At 45.4% G+C, this 20214-nt stretch overlaps 1 protein-coding gene across 1 annotated transcript in view; it reads right to left on the reverse strand.

The window, feature by feature from the left end:
• The window catches only part of Ptpn21 (protein tyrosine phosphatase non-receptor type 21), a 62166-nt gene extending 47330 nt beyond the window's left edge, over positions 1–14836 (reverse strand). Inside the window, 3 exon segments of the mRNA XM_052738714.1 lie at positions 10844–10924; positions 10926–11204; positions 14747–14836. Coding sequence (XP_052594674.1) covers positions 10844–10924; positions 10926–11024 — 180 coding nt within the window. The 5' untranslated portion in view covers positions 11025–11204; positions 14747–14836.
• Positions 14837–20214: the final 5378 nt, after the last annotated feature.

Below are 20214 nucleotides of genomic sequence, written 5' to 3' on the forward strand. Positions count from 1 at the left end.
TTTTGGTTCCTCATGAATCAGACAGCAGAGAAAACAGAAAGTTGATTACAGGCTCCAGTGAGCACAGGTAAAGCATCAGACACAGCTTGCAGGCAGCCAGTGCCGCTAAAAAGCTACCTTTTAGGGATGCAAACCCAAGCCCATCTTGTTGCCTCCGACTGTAGCTAAATGTAGGGGTACAAAGTTTGAGTTGTTAAAAATGCACTTAAAATTGAGATCAATCTAAATAGTATGTAAATGAGCCAAGGCAAGCTGCTCTTAGAGTCATAAAAAAAAATGTACCAAACATTGCAATGCATATCTATAATACCAGCACTCAGAAGGCTGAGGCAGGGGATAGCAAGTTCAAGACCAACCTGGGCTACAAAGAAAGGAGGGAGGAACAGAAAAGAGAGCACAAATAAAGCCAGGAGGCTTTTGCCACCCAGTGTGGTGTTACCGTATATTGTCTTAGCTGCCTATTATTCAAAATAACTACTCTGTCTACATCTAAACTTCAATACTGCAATGCACACCTTCCAGGGAACCCCATCTGGGTAATGCAGAGACAGTGGCACAAACCCTTGACGAATTATTTATAACTTACATTCTAATTGCTCTTTAGGACACGTGACAGTTTCTTCTAGTGAAATTAGCATTTTCAGCATAAATTTCAATAGCCTCTGGGTAGTTTACTAGTTCATTAAAAGATAAATGAGGGCCGGGCGGTGGTGGCGCACGCCTTTAATCCCAGCACTCGGGAGGCAGAGCCAGGCGGATCTCTGTGAGTTCGAGGCCAGCCTGGACTACCAAGTGAGTTCCAGGAAAGGCTCAAAGCTACACAGAGAAACCCTGTCTCGAAAAAAACAAAACAAAACAAAAAAAAAGATAAATGAGGGTTAGGTATGGCATCCATCCCAGCCTTCCTGAGCCTGAGGCAGAAGGATGTGGAGTTCTAGGCTAGCCTGGGTTACACAGTGAGCTCTTGTTTCAAAACACTGGGCCTTGGAGATGGCTCAGCAGGTAAATAAAGACACTTACTGCCAAGCCCGATGACCTCCTGAGTTCAATGCCCAGGAAACACATGGCAGAAGGAGAGAATCAACACACACACACACACACACACACACACACACACACACACACACACACACAAATAAAGAAAGAAAGAAATAAAGCTTAAACAAACAAAAGAGCCCAGAGTCCGTAATTCCAGCTGTAGTAGGCAAGACCCTCTACATTGGAGGCTAGCCTAGGTGAGTTCTAGGCCATCCTGAGTTACAGAGTAAGACTTTATCTAAAAATTTAAAATAAATAAATAAGCAAGCCAGGAAGAAGCTCAGAGATACAGTACTGGCCTTGTACGCTCAAGGACGTGTCTAATGCCCAACACCAAAGTGACAACAGAAACCGGAGAGAGGCTAACTATGACAGGCAATCGAATTACCACGTCAGTGTGCAAGCTGCCTGAAGATCGACTAGGAAAACAGCTGCAGACGCAGCACACTCTAGGAAAGCAATGAGTCCTTGTTACCAGAAAAGACAATGTTAGGATGGAGAGACAGCTCTGGAGTTGAGAGCACTGGCGGCACTCCCAGAGGACCCAGGTTCAATTCCCAGCACCCACATGGCAGCTCACAGCTGTCTGTAACCCTAGTTCCAGGGGATCTGACACCCTCACACAGACATACACGCAGGCAAAACACCAATGCACATAAAATAAATAACTCTTGAGAAAGAAGAGGAAATGTCCTATTGAGGTAGGCTGCATATCTGACAAGAATGAAATAGAGGGCTCAATAAATAAACGGCCCAGGAACGCAATCAATGTCTAAAGGAAGTGTGAGTCACCAGTTCAGACACTGAAGACTTGTCACATGCTCACGGTCCAGATGGGCACAACGGTGATCTCTGGTGGAGAAGACAACACTGATCTACAACCCATGGCACAGTGAAGGAATTCTCACTCATAACCTCCCTCTCTGTCCTCTGGGAGCTTCTACCTTAACAGTGAGTTGCCCCATCGAGGAAATGAAGCTGGCAAAGTATCACTGAGTTGGAGGCTGGCGTGGATGTATTCCAGGCAAGCCTGGCTACAGAATGAGACCTTATCTCAAAACTCCAACAAAAAAGCATCTGGAGAGATGGGCGCAGGGGTTAAGAGTACTGGATGCTCTTCCAGAGGACCTGGATTCTATTCCCAGCACCCACAGGGTGGCTCACAACTGTCTATAACTCCTGTTCTAAAGAATCCAGTGCCCTCATCTGACCCCCCACAGGCACCGCACACATAGATAAGCATGCAGGCAAAACACCTGGACACAAAAAATTGAACTAAATAAATCTAAAAATAAAAACAAAACAAAAAACTCTACTCCAATAAATAAGTAAATAAGTAGTGGCTAATAATAATAATAATAATAATAATAATAATAATAAAACGGCCTTCCTGAGCCCTATGGAGGAAAGCCACAGAAGAAAGTGCATTTTTAGTGGGAAAGGAGACTATACTGAGAGGCGCTTTGTGTCTGGGTCACATAGTGATGACGTAAGGAAAGAGACTGGAGTATGGAAACACAGGTAGGAGAAAGGAGTCCTGTTGGTCTACAGACAGTCACAGTCAGAACAGCCTACAACCATCAACAACTGTCAGAAAATAACCAAACGAGGATCTGCAGGTTCACAACACACAGAAATGAGGACATGAAAATGCTAAGTGTCTTGACTTGATCTTTACAAATGAGGTACACGTGTGGAAATACTCTCACTATACTCCAGAAACAGGTACCAATATTTTGTGTCAAGTTTTAAAACTGAAGGTCGGGAGGCTCAGAGAGGAGGCTTGAGGGGTGAAGGACAGTCTGGGATATACAGTGAGATACACTTCAGGGACAGTGACAGAATTGAGTGAGAGCCCCCCACCAGCCTTCGGCACTCAACTCACAGGACTCCCTGGTGAGCAAACACACGTTCAAGTCGCTTTGGTTGTCTCTCACCTGAAAATCCCAACACTGGAGCACACATCTTTTCTATGATTAGCCCTTTGGTTGTTTTTGGTCTTGGAGACAGGGCCTCAAGTATCCCAGGCTGCAGCGCCTTCAGCTTGCTAGGTAGTCCAAGACAAACTTGAACTTCTGATCTACTTGCTTCCACCTCTCCAGGGCTGGGATCACACGTGTGCCACCATATTCCGTTTTATGCCTTGCAAGGGACTGAACCTGGGGCCTTGTGTACGTCAGACAAATTGAGCTACACCTATTAGCCCTGAAGTTTATTAAACATTTAACTAAAGTTACATAATATTCTATCATTTAAGTAAATAGGTCTCCTAATCCAATAATAACTTATATGATTCTATATTATGTACTTCAGAATGCATACATATACCCATACTTATTCATATGACTCCTTATTTATTTATGCTATTTACGTTATCAAGCCCCAAAGTACCTTCATTATGAAGCGAAAAGTAACAGAAGGGATTGGCAAGTTAGCCAGGAAGGAAGTTTGCCCACCAACACCGATGGCCTGAATCTGAGCCCTAGAACCTAAGTGGTGGAGAGAACCAACTCCTGTAAGTTGTCCCCTGATCTCCACACATGCACCAGGACACGTGCGTACACACACACACATACACACACACATAGTTTAAAAATCGTTTACCAAAAATTTAAAAATCAAAGAAAAATTCTTTGTCATTTGTGATTGACCTTTTAAGTTTGGAAAACTGTTCAGGTAAGAGGTCAATCTAAAATTCCATCCCTCCAGAAGGTCCCCTAGCCTCAGTGAAACACTTACCTTTTTTTATATCACAATCTTACCTACTGTACAAATACGAACCCGAATTCAACTTGTGACCACTCATCCCAAAACGTCTGCATGTGTTGCACTTTTTCTTAGGTTTTGGTTATTTTTAGAGTCCAAATGAAATCAGGCAGGAGAGAGAGAAATGCACATGAAATTCGCAGATTCCAGTGGAGACAAGGCCAGAGGCTATCTGGAATACCTGACAGGCTGATTTAAAATGGAACACCCCAAGCCAAGAACACTTCCTAGATCAGTGGGGAAATTCACCCTGCCTGACACAGAAGAACTAGAGTGGTCCCACATTTCCAGAAGAACCCCCAAAGTGAGAGTGAAGTAAACCCTGTGTCATGCAGCTCTTTTGGGGATCACCCATACTCCTGTAAATGACCTTTCACCTACACTTTATAAGCAAGTCCAATAAATTCATTGGCATCACCAATAAAAAAATAATAGGAGCAAGAGAGATGGTTCACTGGTATAGAGCACTTGTGTCTCTTGCAGTGAACTCTGGTTAGATTTCCAGCACTTGCATGGTGGCTCACAACCATCAGCAACTCCAGTGTCAAGGGATCCAACACCCTCTCCTGACCTCCATGGGCTCCAGACACACATGTGGTGCACATACATACATGCAGGCAAAATATGCATATGCATAAAATAACATAAACCTAAAACAATCTCTATAAATAAATAAATAAATAAATGAATGAATGAATGAATGAATGAATAAATAAATAAATAAATAAATGGCAAGTTTGGCACAGTGGCCCGTCCATGAGATCCAGCTACTTCAGAGGCTGAGGCAGGAAGATCCCAAGTTTGAGACAAGCCTGAGCTCCATACCAAAACCCTGCAAAAACAAAAACAAAACAGAGAGAGCAAACGTGCAGGAAAGAAACGGGGTAGAGAAGAGGAGGAGGGGACACAGAGGGAAGGAAAGAGAAAAGAAAAGGAGAAGCAAAGAAAAAAAGAAAAGGAGCTGGGCGTGGTGGTGCACACCTTTAATCCCAGCGCTCAGGAGGCAGAGGCAGGCGGATCTCTGAGTTTGAGGCCAGCCTGGTCTACAGAGCTAGATCCAGGACAGCCAGGGCTACACGGAGAAACACTGTGTCGAAACCAACACCTACCCCTCCCACCCCACAAAAAAAAAAAAAAAAAAAAAAGAAAGGAAAGAAAGGGAAGGGAGAAAAAGAAAAAATAGTGTTTTTGTATCCATGTACAAAGCTTTGGAAATGTTCCACTCTCTCCAGGAAGTGAAATCACAGAACAGAGCAAGGCTGAACAAATGAACTGCAATCATACTTATCATTCTAGGTTTAAAACTTTAAAACAACAATCTTTTTTTTGGTTTTTCGAGACAGGGTTTCTCTGTGTAGCTTTGCGCCTTTCCTGGAACTCACTTGGTAGTCCAGGCTGGCCTCGAACTCACAGAGATCCGCCTGGCTCTGCCTCCCGAGTGCTGGGATTAAAGGCGTGCGCCACCACCGCCCAGCCATAAAACAACAATCTTTTAACGGTTTAAAGTAAATGGATATTTATTCAGGAACTATGTGCAATACAATGGTGGCAGGCACCCTTCTAGACACCAGAAATACATGAGGAACAGTAGCCCTGGTCCAATGGAGTTTACATGCTAACACTGAAAATGCTGATGTCTTTGACACACCAAATGCTATTTAAAACTCATTTCTTAAAGATCTATAATAAACCACAACCATGTAAGCAAATGCCCAAAGCCAGGAAATAAAGTGTGAAAGGTAAAATTTTGTTTGCATTATCCATCTTCAAAAAAATGCTTTGAAGATAATTCTAGAGGCTGCTTAGCATTTAACTCAACTTCAAAATTGTTAGTTATGCACACATGGACTAATTAAAGAATATTCTCCCTAAAGCATCTAAACACAGGATCATGTGCTAAAGTGAACACACACACACACACACACACACACACACACACACACACACACTCCCCCTTCAAAAACAGTTGAGGAAAAAAATTGTTCTGTAAGATTTAGGTTATAAAGCTGAAATCCCTCTTTGGGATTTCACAACTTCCCTGTATCCTAATTGGGGATTCAAAAACTTTGAAAAGCAAATGTAAATAAAATTAAGTCACATAAGGACCCCAAAATCAAGACAAGATATACAAGAAATAAGTTTGCAATAAAGCTAATTAAAATCCAATCCACTGTAGCATGAAAAAGATGAGATAATATTGTTAAATAAGAATTTTTCTAGCCAATCAACTGTCTCACCCATTCAGAGGGCCTGATCCAGTTGGTGACCCCTCAGCCATTGGTTCATAGTTCATGTGTTTCCATTTGTTTGGCTTGATCTGTTTGGGAGGCATCCAGGCAGTGGGACCGGGTCCTGTGCTCATTGCATGAGTCAGCTGTTTGAAACCTGGGGCCTATGCAGGATCGCTTGGCTCAGCCTGGGAGGAGGGGACTGGACCTACCTGGACTGAGTCTACCAGGTTGATCTCAGTCCACGGGGGAGGCTTTGCCCTGGAGGAGGTGGGAATGGGGAGTGGGCTGGGGGGAAGGTGAGGGGGGCGAGAGAGGGGAGAACAAGGGAATCCGTGGCTGATATGTAGAACTGAATTGTATTGCAAAATAAAAATTTAAAAAAAAATGCAAAAAAAAATTATAAACATTTTCAAAAAAAAAAAGAATTTTTCTAAAAGGCATACATACGCTAAAGAAAGTAATATAAACTAGATCCAAAACTTCATAGCCTAGGATTTGGGCTGAGCCTAACGGAAGAAAAGAGCGACTCCAGCGTTCTAAGGCTCTGCTGTCAGGCGATGGGCAAGGACACTGCACAGAGGACTTTACCAGCTCGTATGGAAACAGTGGTTCAATTGTGATGGCAGGCTACCATTTCAATATTTCAGAAATGTGCAAGCAGTAGACTACCAGTGCCTGCTGCGAGAACATTCTATACACATGCCCTCTCCCTGTTATTAACAAGAGAAAACTCATCCCAAGAGAAGTCAGCCAGTCACTGCGACATGGGTCACATAAGCACAGCTCAGGTACCACAAACAAAAACAAAAGGTGGGCATGGTGGCTCACACCTGGAATCCCAGGCCAACCTGGGCTATACAGTGAGACCTGTCTCAAGATAACAAAGATGATGCTCAATGTCACACTTTAATATCAAATTATTTTTCTGGTTTTTTGTTTGTTTGTTTTTTGTTGTTGTTTTGTTTTGTTTTGGGGGGTTGTTTGTTTGTTTGTTTTTGTTTGTTTGGGTTTTTGTGTGTGTGTGTGTGTGTGTGTTTTTCAGACAGAATTTCTCTGTGTAGCCCTGGCTGTCCTAGAACTCACTTTGTACACCAGACTGGCCTTGAACTCACAGAAAGCCACCTGCCTCCTGAGTGCTGAGATTAAAAGTATGTGCCACCACTGCTTGGCTTTAACATTAAATTTTTAAACCACCACCAATTCTCAATTTGAAAAACTGGTAGACGTAATTTCACATTCAGGGAGTGACAAGAACTGGTATCCAATGTGACTGCAGACCTGTCTCTGAAAGGCTGCTGCTAAACGGCCTCTGAAGAGGCCAACTGAGCAGAGCCCACTGCCACACAGGTCTGAGGGAAGGGACTTTCCTCACTCAAAAGAAGCCACCTGGTTCTGGAGGCAGGGGGATTCCCCCTCTGAAAAGCATCATTTTCAAGGCAATAGCTCTTTCAGAGGCTCTGCCTCCCATGTGGCCTCCTCTGGGGCTGGAGGTGGATCATGGCCTGGCTCTTAGAGCACAAAAACATGGGGCCCTTGTCAGTTCCATGTCTCATAGGTTACTGAACTGCCCTGGTTTTACATATCATCCTGCGTGAACTGGGGAATCCTTCCTTATTTTGGGGTATGATTATTGGGGTTTGTTATATTATTGTCTCTTTAGTTGATTTCTTGAAACAGGGTCCCTGTGTAGCTCGGGCTGGCCTCAGACTTACATTTGAGATCTTTCCACCCCAGTGTCCTGAGTAAAATACTAATATATGCTAAAGTCTCTGGCTCTAGCATCAGATGGCATTATTGTGAAGTCCTTATCACTGCCTTATGGAAGCAAAACAGTATTTCAGTAAGCAAAAGGAGTTAATTTATTTTCCTGCAGCTTATACTTGACAGCAGCAAAACTCTTCACCCGAATGTAAAACGATAAGTCTCGGCTTGCTTGGTGGGAGGCTAGTGAGAGATACCAGCACACTGACAGTTCCTGTTTAACTCTCACACATGCTGAATGTACACAATCGAGGAGCAGGTGTTACCCACTCAGATTATTTCTGAACAGGCATTTGGAAGGGGCAGGCCTGGTGACCAAGACATCTGTTTACACATTACAGAGCAGGCCTTCTGGAGCTTTCCAAGAGAAAGTTTGCTAAACTTGCTAACCGTGACTGTTGGTAAAAGCTGAAGCAGTAGATGATCTTTCCAAGGACAAGACATTCCCTTAAGAATTAGGCCTGTTCTCTCGGTGTGCTCTGGGCTTCTGTTAAAAACTGGCCTCAGAGGCCAGTTCTGGTGGCACATTCCTCTAACCCCAGCACTCCGGAGGCGAGTCAGGAGGATAAGCAATTCACAATGAGTTTCAGGCCAGCCTGAGCTACATGAGACCTTCTCTCAATAATAATAATAATAATAATAATAATAATAATAATAATAATAATAGTAACAACAACAAATTTTTTAAAAAAGGAGAAAGAAATCTTGGGTTGAGGGCATGCCCATACCAGAATAATGCTGTTTAACTCCTGAGCTGGAGCCTCTAACAAAAGATGGTCAACTCCCTAGGCTGCTGCTGCTCTTTTAAAGATTTGCTTACTTTTATTTTATGTGTGCAAAACTTTTGCCTGTATAGCGCGTGTTTACACACTATGTCCATGCCTGGTGCCCACAGAGGACAGAAGAGGGTGTTATATCCCCCTGGAATTGGAGTTACAGGTGGTTGTGAACCACTGTGTGGGTGCTGGGAATCAAAACTCAGGTCCTCTATAAGAGCAGTCAGTGCTCTGAACTGCTAGCCGTGATGTCTCCAGGCCTGGGCTTCTTGACAGAAGGAAAGCAATGGTGGGTGGTGAGCCCAATTCTTCCTGAATGTATTGAGCATGCTTTATGCTCTGGTTACAAAAATAAATACATCATAATCCTGATGAAGAAGCTGACTCTCTGAGGGTGTAGGCAGACCTGGTGTATTTGGATGAACTTTATAGGGGGGGGGGAGCCAAATTGGAAATTGGAGGGCGGGGAGCAGAGATGAATGAAATATAAAGATGACCAAATAAATGCAAATAAGCAGGACAGTCACTGAGGCCCACTCTCCCAGACTGTTTTCCCTTTTTCCTCCTTGGGCGGATCTACCAATTCCCTTCCAAAGCTTTCTCCTGTCTTCTGTCAACACAGAGCATGTGCTACCTCCTCCCATGCCCCCGGGACAGCCTTGCCTCTCGGCTGGCTTCCATCCACCCAGCTGGACTGAGATTCCCAAGCCTCTCTCCTTCAGCCTGGAGCTCTTGCCTGGCCCTCCACAAAGCATATCCACCTCTCTGTTCAACATCTCCAGTCCACAACGAGTGATTCCAGCTGGCACCTCCAACCTAGTATTTAGGTCTCAAACTGAACTCAGCTCTTTCATATTTCCTCTCTCAATTACAGTCCCCACAATCTACGGATAACCTGAGGACCAACTACGACTCTGGCTAACTCTTCCCTGGCAGTTGTTTGGATGGTCACCTCCAGCTTTCCACCATCATCTCTCCATCCTCGGACAAAGGCAGGTAGGTGGTTGCTCTCTGCATCTGAACCACTGTTTACTCATTCTCAAGAGGACTGAGGCAAAAACACACCTTGCTTTAAAAAGCCTGTCATCTTCCCCATTCCTATCAAGGGGAGTTGAAATCTTTCAACCACAACAAAATGCCTTTGTTACTTTTATAGGAACAGTGATTTGCAGCCTGACAGGACCCCTTGCCCTAGCATTCAGGTCACAGCTCAGATTTTACTTTCCCTAAGGAATTTTCCCTCTGCTGCACCTCCCCCGCCCCCACTCCTAAAAGAACAAGCATTCACGCCTGCTTTCTCACTGGTCTCAACACTGGGGCAAGCTACTGGTACCTCTGTACACGGCTGCTACTTACAGGTTTTCAAAACTAAATGATCAACTGATTTTTCCTAGAACAAAGTTTACCTATTCCTGACTATTTTTTTTTTATTAACTACAATATCTATGTGGGATTTCCAGATACAGCATGGGTCATTTAAGACCCGGTTTCTTCTTTTGCTTACCCATGGTCCAAGCAGCCAAACACTGGGAGAGTCTCAAGTTTAGAGTTCTTTTACAGTTCTTACAGCAGAACTTAAATTTAGGACCTTGTGGGGATATGTGAGGACTCCACAACTTCCTACTCAGTAGATTAGGCGTTTCCCAGAGCACAAGTGCCTATGATTACTGTAATAGACAACTAGTACTTAAGTTTTACATGTGTTTTAAACCACAGCCACTGTGGGAACGGGCGCCACTGGCAGACTCATGATTCTGATGGAGGAACTGAGGCTCAGAGATATCAAATAACTTGCCTAAGGCTACAGAACTAGTTCATGAGGGAACCAAAATTCAAACTTCAGGCAGCATGACAATAGAATCTCCAATTGGGCTACAGAAAATTAAAAATGAATGTTGCACAAATGAATAAATACATGCATGCATGCATGCATGCATGAAGACAGTCAACTGATCAGACTGACCAGTGAGGATTTAATAATAAGTGGGAACTTGGATAACCCCAAATACATTCATATTGGATTCTATGGGAGGCACAGGATTCAAACCCATTAAAAAGGTAGACAGTGTAAATTCTCTTAGGAGCACCCCACGGAGTAAGATTTTTGCTCTGATCTCTTCCTCACTGGGAGGGGAGCTTGCAGGCTCACCATCCTGCAGTCACAGCCAGGACTTGCCTCCGGTGTCAGGTAGGCTAGGATGGATACACAGCCACCATGAGGGAAGGAGTGAAGACAGGCCAGAGAAACCTGCAGCGTCGTTAGCAGCTTACCTCCCTCAGCTCCAGTCTTTGGGCTACAGCTTCCAGGCTCTCCTGGCCAGTACTCTCCACAGACAAAGTGAACTCCACAAAACTCATTATTGAGCAGCTGGATCCGTGCAACCAGGCAGCTCTTGCTGGACACAGTGTAGCGCCGGGTGCGTTTCAATTTCAGTCCAAATGGCAGTGGCATCTTCTCCCTTCAATAGTGGAAGGACCAGGAAGGACCAATCCAGTAGCGATGGAGCCAAGCAAAAGTGACCCCCTCGCGTCAAAACAAACTAATCTCCAGTTGCTCATCCAACAGCCGCTGCCGCCGTTAAAAGGCAACTGAGTCTCCAAAGGCCAAGCGATGGGAGCATCCACGCCAGCGCTGAGGAAAGAGGAAAGCAGTTACTATGGACTTTGGTTTTAAATTAAAAAAAAAAATGTCATTGAGTATAAAGAATAAGCTTTGCCCCTCTGCTGGAATAAGAGAGCTCTAACAGGGAGGTGGCAGGAAAGTTTATCACGAGGAATGAGGGTGGGGCCCAGGGTCAGACCCCACCCCTCATTCTACCTCCCTCACTTCTAGAGATAGCAGACTTGGCTGTTAGGATTAAATGAGATAATGCCCAGCAAGTCTATAACTACAAAGCATTAGTGGTCATCTTGCTGTTTTGGAGGAAAGGTTGTTTTTTCATAGGTAACTCTTTCGAGTTTCCCAATACTCAAGTGTCTTCAGTTCCTGACTGTGTTCGTTAAGTGCACAAGAGAACCGGTCCTTCAGGCAAAATTAACTCTGAACTCCAAATGGAGAGAATAATCCCATCCATCTAGCATATGGCAACTGTGAGGTTCAAAGGAGACGAAGTGCTTAACGAGAGTTTCTAAAGCCCCTTCTGGTTCATTATTCACATCACCACAAAGATTTGAGTATAAGCAGGTTATAAGCACCCTAAAGATGCTCGTTCTCGAATCATAGCCGTTCTGAAAAGCGTGCTCCGGACTCCTCTCCCGGGTAGGGACACCTAAGGAGGCTGTGGACGCTCACCTAAAGAGAAGGGCGAGGCCTTAAACGCCATCCTGGTTAAAGGGGGCAAGCCAGGCTGGGCAAACCCATGAAGCCAAACGCAGCGGAGGGCCTCAGCTCCCGATCCTCCGAGTCCCCTCCCCGAGAGGAAAGCAAGCGGTGTTGCCTGGCCAACGGGGATGTCGGAAGCCTCGCAAGCCCCGGAACCCTCCGCCCGCGGCCCCCGTTTCCGGGCGGACGTGCTCCGAAAGGACCGGCCCCCTGAGATCGGAGGAGGGAGGATTTAAAGGGGCCGGCGTTAGTTCTACAGGCAGGGAGAGATTGGTCGCGCAGTTTGAGGCTGTCTCCACGTAACAGCAGCCCAAAACACGCTACTTTTTTAGCCACACTTGTTGATGGTAACTTCGGCGGTTGAGATAAACCGGGGGCGAGCGACAGCTCGGGATTTTTATGTCAACTAGAGTTATTTTCTCCTGAACAATTTGACAAAAATCTCAGCTATTTCCATCCCTCGGACCGCTGTCAGTCTCACCTCCGCCCCTTCCTCCGGGGATGAATCCTTTAGCCAGGCCGGGTCCTAGCTGATCACCCAATTGGGGTGCGAGACCGCGCGGTGGGACAATCTGTCTGTCCCTAAGCCTCACCAGGCAAACAGAACCCAGGCCTCAACAGAAGCAGCTTTCTCGGTTTCACGCTAATATGGACCTAGCTGGGTATGCCTCCGGCTTTCTCCATCACTCCCAGTATTCTTTTCTGTCCTGCTCACCAGTCTGAGACTCAACCCCAGAGGTTATGAGCACCCCGGCCTGCGCAAGGCCTTGAACTAGAAAATGAGGTTTAGACTTTGCCAAACTTAAGGTCTTGGAATTCCATTCCACAAATGTGTACTGCGTCTCTGAGCACAAGGCAGCGTGATTGAGCATCTTGAGGAAATCTAAGACGAATCCTAAGCCTTCTCTGCCCTTAAGGAGATTACAAGCATCTATAATTATATTCAGAGCTGTATCACTAATGGGGACATGGTCAAGGTTTCTAAAACTTTTGTTTCTGTTTCGCTTTTTGGAGCTCTATAGTGAAGTGATCTCCCAGCTACCATTCCAGAAAGACAAAACAAATATAAAAAGGGGGGGGGGGGCAGAGGAATGCCAGAGGGGAAAGTGGAAACCTACTGCATTACGTTAATATTTGTTGAATGCCTTCCTTGGGTAAAAGCACTATTCCATAGAAGGAATGGGGGGGGGGTCTATAATAAGAACTTTTTCAAAGTTCTTTGTTGTTTCCAGAGTGTAGACAGATGAAGCAGAAATGAAAAAAAAATCAAGAAATTGAAAACACTGAACCCCACACACACACACCTTAAACAAGCTTTTAACCAGAAGATACACCAACAGTGTTTCTATAAATTTTAAAAAAAATGGGTATCATGCAAAGTATTACCTCAAGAGGTAAAGTTGTAGATGTCAGTCTTACAAATTGTGGTAACTGGAAACATTAAGTAATGTGTATAAAAAGACAAAGTTTCATATGTCCAAAGGGAAGACATCTGATTTAGGTGCTGTCAAAGGTGTTAATTTCTTCACTATAAAGATGGAACTATGCCTTAAACAGGGTATACTACCCTATATAACTTAATTATTAACCTAAGTTCTGATTAGGTACACTCAAATTTCCAGCTGTCCCTGAGATTGGGAATGTTTTACGGCATCAGGGATGAGGAAAAGCCAATGTTTTTTCTTCTTTCTTTTAGCAGCTGTTATGATTTGACTGTTATATTTCTGTGTATTTCCTCCTCTAAGAATGTCTGCTTTCTTGACTATTCGTATCAAACCCACTGTGGCAAAAGACCTGCTTTGTAACTTTAAAATTTATAGTTGATGAATATATCTTAGTGATGTCATAAATTATGTTTGACTATTACAGCCAAGAAGTAGAAATTGAAGGTACTCTGGGGAGAGCTGATTTAGTTGCCAACTATTAAATAAAATAGGCTATAAATATCCTTTAAAGGAAAAACCAGTAATTTCTTTACAAAACTATTCCACTAGAGACTAAGAAAAGATGCATATTAAATTCTGCTTCATGAGTTTGCGAAAGGCGGTCTGCTCTGTTAGTGAGTTCATTTTCATTTTTCTGGTCCATATCCCCTTCCAAAGGTTTGTCAAATTCACTTTAACCCTGGATCTTACGGGACACCCCACCCTAAATCGCTCGCCACATGTTCATGGAACTTTGCCACTATTCCTTTAGCATTCAATAATCACTGAAAAGGAAGGATCTGACATCTTTAGAACGTCTTTATCTTAGTGCTTTAAATTAACCCTATGTTTCTCACAAAACAACATTTGTGCATTGATAATCTAGTTAAATGGCCTACAAACAAAACAACTATTTTCAGAGTGAAATTGTTGTTGTGTGCCAAACTAAAAAAGAAATCTGTCAGTAACTATTAGACATACTGCAGTTGTCAGAAAGTGTTTTCTAGCATTATCTATTATCAAAAGGCTTTCTCGGCAGAGGCTCAGGATAAGACTAGCATGCTCAGAGCAGACAATCTAATCAGGGTTTGCAGAAATCCCAAGTGGAAACGTGCAGATCCAAGAATTCTCCGGGAGTAGAGACGCTTTACTCCCAAATCGAAACAAGGAGTTGCCAAACAGTCCTTCCTTTATTCCCCTTGTCGCCAAAGTTATCTGGCAACTTTCATATTCCACATATTCCGCGAGGCACAAATATGCCCAAGATTTCAAACCCTGATCCAGAATTAAACCGCAGCCATCCGCGGAGGAGTCCGGAATAGAAGTTCCAGACTCTTTTTAGAAATGACTCCAGGAGATGAGAGCGAGCCCGGGAAGGGAAGACTTCGCTCTTTGTTACGCCCCTGCCCGAGTCCCCCCGCGCCTCACCTGCTCCGGCTCCCGCCGGGTCGGGGCCGCGCGCCCGCTCTGTGTCCCGCCTCCCCGGGCTCCGCGCGGCCGCCGCCACCGCCGCCGCCGCCGCCGCCGCCGCCGCCGCTCGCCCGCCCGCCCGCCCGCGTCCCGGGCCCGCGCACCGACCGCACACCTTGGCCCCCGCAGCCGCCGGAGCGCGGCGGGACTCGCTGGGGAAGCTCAGGGGCTGGGGCCGGAGCTGCGGGGCCCGCGTCCCTCCCCCTGGGCCGGGCGCGCGGATCCGGGGAGGCGGCGGCGGCGGCGCGTGACCTCAGAGAGCTGGAATGCGGGCGGCGGGGCGCGGGGGAGGCCGGACAGCTGCGCCCGGCCGCCGGGGAGGGGGCGCGCCGCTGCTGTTTTTAACCGTGTGACCAGTTATTTTAAGTTTCCAAATAAAGCAGAGCTTTAAAAAAAAAATAAAAAAAAGGAGGGGAGGGGGACGTTATTTTGAGTCCAGGTAGAAAGGGATCCGGTGCTTTATTTGAGTGGTGGTCTGTAAAGTAACTGGGGTTACGGGTGTACTATTGTACTTGGCTGAAGATGGTTCAAAACGTTCTACACCCCCTCCTTAAGTGCCTGCTCCTCCAGTTAAGTACACACCGCTCCTCCTCAGGAACTCTGAACCGAGACTTGCAGAGAAGGGGAAGAAGGCTCACACAGATGGGGCTGGAGGTACGGCTTCCCCAGAATCCGTTTGAGAGGGAGCAGAGCGCGTGCTGGAGAGAAGAGTTCTAGAAATAAGAGGGACCAGGGAAGCCATTCTAGACCTAACGTGTTGACGGCTGAGCTTTACCTTGGGGACCACTGGGAAGGACTGACAAACCCCAGAGGTAGCCGTGGAAGGAGCCGGGAAAGAGAACTGGGGAGCTGACCGCACCCCCACCCCAAACAATTGAGACCTCCTCGGGAACATGGTCCCCCAGAGGGAAATGCACGCATACTCAGTGCAGAATGAAGCTGGGGGTCAGAGTGTTTGGATTCAAATCCCAGCTCCAACCCTTACTGGCAGATTCCTTAGCCTCTGCGGACTTGCTTCCTCTCCTAAAAGCTGGGAATGATCACTATCCAGTAAACTTGAGTAAAATATATGTGAAAGGTTTCGCTCAATTCTAGGCCCAGCTACTAGTGCTTATTACTAGACTGTGGTTTTGCCACCCCTCATCGTGGGCACGTGGCATCAGCTCCTCGGTGTCCTTTCCCTTGGAGCTACTCCGTGGTTACCACCTTTCCAGTGAGGGCCCAAGTGAAGTGCAGGTACCAGACCTCTAGGAGTGATCCAGAATGGCTCTCTGGCCACCCTATTGCTCTCTTCTCTCCGGCATGCCCTCTGCTCCCCATCAAGAGGATCTGGGCGGCACCTCCAGACCCGTTCCCATTTGGGCCAGCGCTCCACGCCTCTCCAACTCAATCCAGGACTCTACTCCCAAGACAAAGTTCTAGCCACCCGGTAGCCGCTGCCGCAACTTGGCAGGATCATTAAAAATTGTTTCACGGAGGCTTCTTTTATATCTCCTAGAATTACGAGGGCAGTACTGGGCAGACAGTAGGCACTAAATAAAAACGTGTTAATTGAATCGGGAAGAAAATGAAAGAATTTTAAAAATAGAAAATGATCATAAAACCCAAGTGGTGCTTTAGACAGCCGAGCTGAACTTCTTCACGGTCTACAAATGTCACCTCCCAACCACGCACTTAAGCTCCATTTTCCCTCAGTCATGTTAATTTGGCAGAAACATCCCCATGGCAAGGCATGAGGACAACCCCTTCCAAGTATGAGGCATAAAATTACCACTAGCTTACATTTCCTACGAAAGGGAGTGAGGTCATTTATATGGTCAACTGTAACATACACAAAATAATTAAGTGAAAGCCTTACCACCGTGCCTGATAGACATCCAGCTTTGCTGGAGATGGTTATTTGATTCATATGTATTTTTACAGAAATACATGCTATTATGCACACATGTGCACATGCTTACATCTTATTACCAGAAAGTGGTACATCATACACACTCCTACAATTGAAGATAATTCTTTTCTTTTCTTTTTTTGGGGGGTGGTGGTGGTATTTCAAGACAGGGTTTCTGTATAACCTTGGCGCTCCTGAAACTATAGATCAGGCAAAAATTAATATTACTATTATTATTATTATCATTATTATTTTGGTTTTCGAGACAGGGTTTCTCTGTGTAGCTTGGCTGTCCTGGAACCCACTCTGTAGACCAGGCTGGCCTTGAACTCAGAGATCAGCCTACCTCTGCCTCCCAAATGCTGGGATTAAAGGCGTGTGCCACCACTTTCCCCAGCAGTAATTCGTATTAAAATACACAAATACAAGTTAGAAAGAGTGCTGGAAAGATGATGGCCCAGCAGGTATAGGTAAGTACTGTTTTTTCAAGGGACTTGTGTTCATTTCCTAGCTCCCATGTTAGTTGACGCACAACCTGTAACTCCAGCTCCAAAGGGGACCCAACACTTCTAGTGTCTGCCTGTACCTGCACTTGTGCACACATACCTAACCCTTCCACATACATATGTAGGGGTGGTTGTCTATGCTTCACCCTTGAAGCACCACCCCTAGTAGGCAACAGATAACTGCTCGGGGTGTGGCCAAGATGGAAACTCCTTAAGACCTCGTGATCCTGGATGCTGGATGCTGGACCGCAGACCAAGTTACAGTTCTCCAGAGAACCACGTTGGACTGCACCTCACTTCACCTCTCCTGGATCCCTTAACCAACCCCTTTGCTTGCTGTAAGGTTACCCAAAATAAACCTCTTTTGACTATCAGATAAACTACATGGAATTGCCTCATTAATTTCCTCTATATACATATATACATATAATTAAAAATAAATCTTTAACAAAACTTTATAAAGAAAGCCCGACTATAAAGTGATGAAAGACAAAATTATGAGCAGGAAGGAAACTGTGGTTTGGGAGATCCACTGACTAGTATTTTTTTAAATGTATTTTCACACATATGCATGTTTGTTGGTGTGTATGTGCGTGCACATGACTGCAAATGTCTTTGGAGGCTGGAAAAAGACACTGAATGCCCTAGACTTGGAGTTGCAGGCCCAGTGTGGGTGCTGAGAACCCAACATGGGTCTCTACAAGAACAGTGCATGCTCTTTACCACCTCTAGCTCCTCAAATCGTATGTTCTTAGGCGTTAAGTTAATTTGCTTTGGTATCTTGGTGACTATCCATCATACACTACTATATAGATTACCATTCACTGTACAAATCCAGACTGAAAGAACTGCTTCATCCTACAAAGACAAGGATGCCTAGGAGGGTGAAGATTAGAACCAACAGATGTGAGATGGAGAGAAGGCTCGGTGGTTGAGAGAACTTGATGCTCTTGTAGAGGACCCCAGTTCAATTCCCAGCATTCACACGGTGGCGCACAACCATCTGTAACCCTGGTTCCAGGGACCCCAACAGGTGAAATCACCTTTGCACCTGGAGTCTTTACCTTTATCTCTGACTCCCTCGCTCAACACTGCACTGGGTGCAGCACCTCCACACCTTCAGGAATGGTGGTTTGTGAGGACTGGTTCTTTTGGACCTCAAGAATGATGCTGGCTGCATTTGCATTTAAATGGGCAGGACATAGCAAGGGGGTCAGCCTCAGAGCCAGAGTGACTGGTGTGACAGCAATTTCCAATACTCAGGGCTTCTTTCTAAACAATTTTGATTTATTATTGGGGGGTGGGGCATGTGTGGAGGTTGGAGGACAACTCTGTGGGGTTGGTTCTCTCTGTCCACCATTACTCACGATCCAGAGAGTGAACTCAGGTGTTCATGGGAGGCAAGTGATTTTGCCTGCAGGCCCCTAGCATCTATAGATTCTGATTCAAAGGCAGACATGCCCCTTGATAGTCAGTACTGAAGAAAAACATCTATTCTATGTGTATTAGAAGCCACGTGCTTTGCATGGAGAAAGTCAAATAAGATGCGTGCCCTGCCTGCTCAAGGACTCATCCTTCACAATAGGTGAAGTTAAGTAAGAAAATTTACACAAAAGTATATCCCAAATGGATTGATAATGCCTGGTTAATCATTGTGAGAATCCTCTGTTTGAGTCTGGAAAGACAAATAAAAGGTCACTAAACACTCAAGGAAAAGAAAAGCATTCCAAGCTAGGGAAAACCCACCACCTCTGCCCCCCTCCTTCCACACAGACTGACTGGTAAAGCAGGCTCAGGCTCCTGTGCTCTGCCTGCTCACTCGCTCTCTCTCTCTCTCTCTCTCTCTCTCTCTCTCTCTCTCTCTCTCTCTCTCTCTCACACACACACACACACACACACACACACACACACACAGCATAAAATCCAACTGAAATGTAGCCCTGAGGGGAGGCTGGAGACACAGGGGGCACCATTATTAGAGAACTTAGGACTTTGTAGAGCAGGAGTTGGCACTCAGGCCCTGCCAACTTCATAACCAATGTTCTTTTTCAGTTCTCCCCTCTATTTGGAAGGTAGCCAAGAATCCTCTTAGCTGGCATTGTACTTCATTGTGATCCGGCTCTCATACTATCCCTTAGGAGCAAAATATGCCATTTGTCATGGCTAGTTTATTCTTTTGCAAGACTAAGACTTCCAGTCCCTTCAAGGATGTGGGTTGTGAAGCTGCATCTTCCAGGGAAGCACCCTGAACAGCCTCCAATCCCTAAGTGCCATTGGCTTAAGTGGGAGCACTCTCACTGTGACTCAGACTTCTTATCAGCAGATCTGAGAGTTCTCAAATACCCTGCAATTCCCTTCCATAACTGTAAGCTGGTTGTCCTAAAAAGAGAACCCTGTCTTCAACACCTTTAAATAAAGTCCTTGTTGTAAATTCAAAACAAAACACAACAAAACAGGACCTTGCTATGTAGCCTCAAACTCATGATGCTCCTGCCTCAGCCTCCCAAGTACTGGGACTGCAGACATGTGCCACCATGCCTGGCTTTGAATACATTTGTGTGTGTGTGTGTGTGTGTGTGTGTGTGTGTGTGTGTGTGTGTGTGTATGCCAGAAGTGAGTGTTGATGTCAGCTACATCTTATTTCCAAGACAGGGCCTCTCACTGGACCAAGAGCTTGCTGATTTGCCTAGACTAGCTGGCCAGCAAGCCCTATGGATTCCCCTGTCTCCAGCTCCCCAATTCTGGGATTACAGGCACATACCATCATGCCCGGCATTTCCACATGGGTGCTGGGGGTTATTCAGGTCTTTCCGTACGGCAAACATTTTACTGACTGGGCCAGCTCTCCGGGCCTCTTTACACAAGATTTTTCCAATAGTAACTAAATTGTTGAATGTCAATTTGTTTAAGGTACAATAATGGTAAGACACGTTCTTGCTCTTAGTTAATGGAATGGTGGATAAAAGAAAAAAAAAAAAAACTTACCCGGCTTTTGAACTGTGTGATGAGCACAGAGATGTGGTTCTACT

This window comes from Peromyscus californicus, unplaced genomic scaffold (assembly GCF_007827085.1).
Source record: "Peromyscus californicus insignis strain IS unplaced genomic scaffold, ASM782708v3 Scaffold_15__1_contigs__length_86483966, whole genome shotgun sequence".
Lineage (NCBI taxonomy): Eukaryota > Metazoa > Chordata > Mammalia > Rodentia > Cricetidae > Peromyscus > Peromyscus californicus.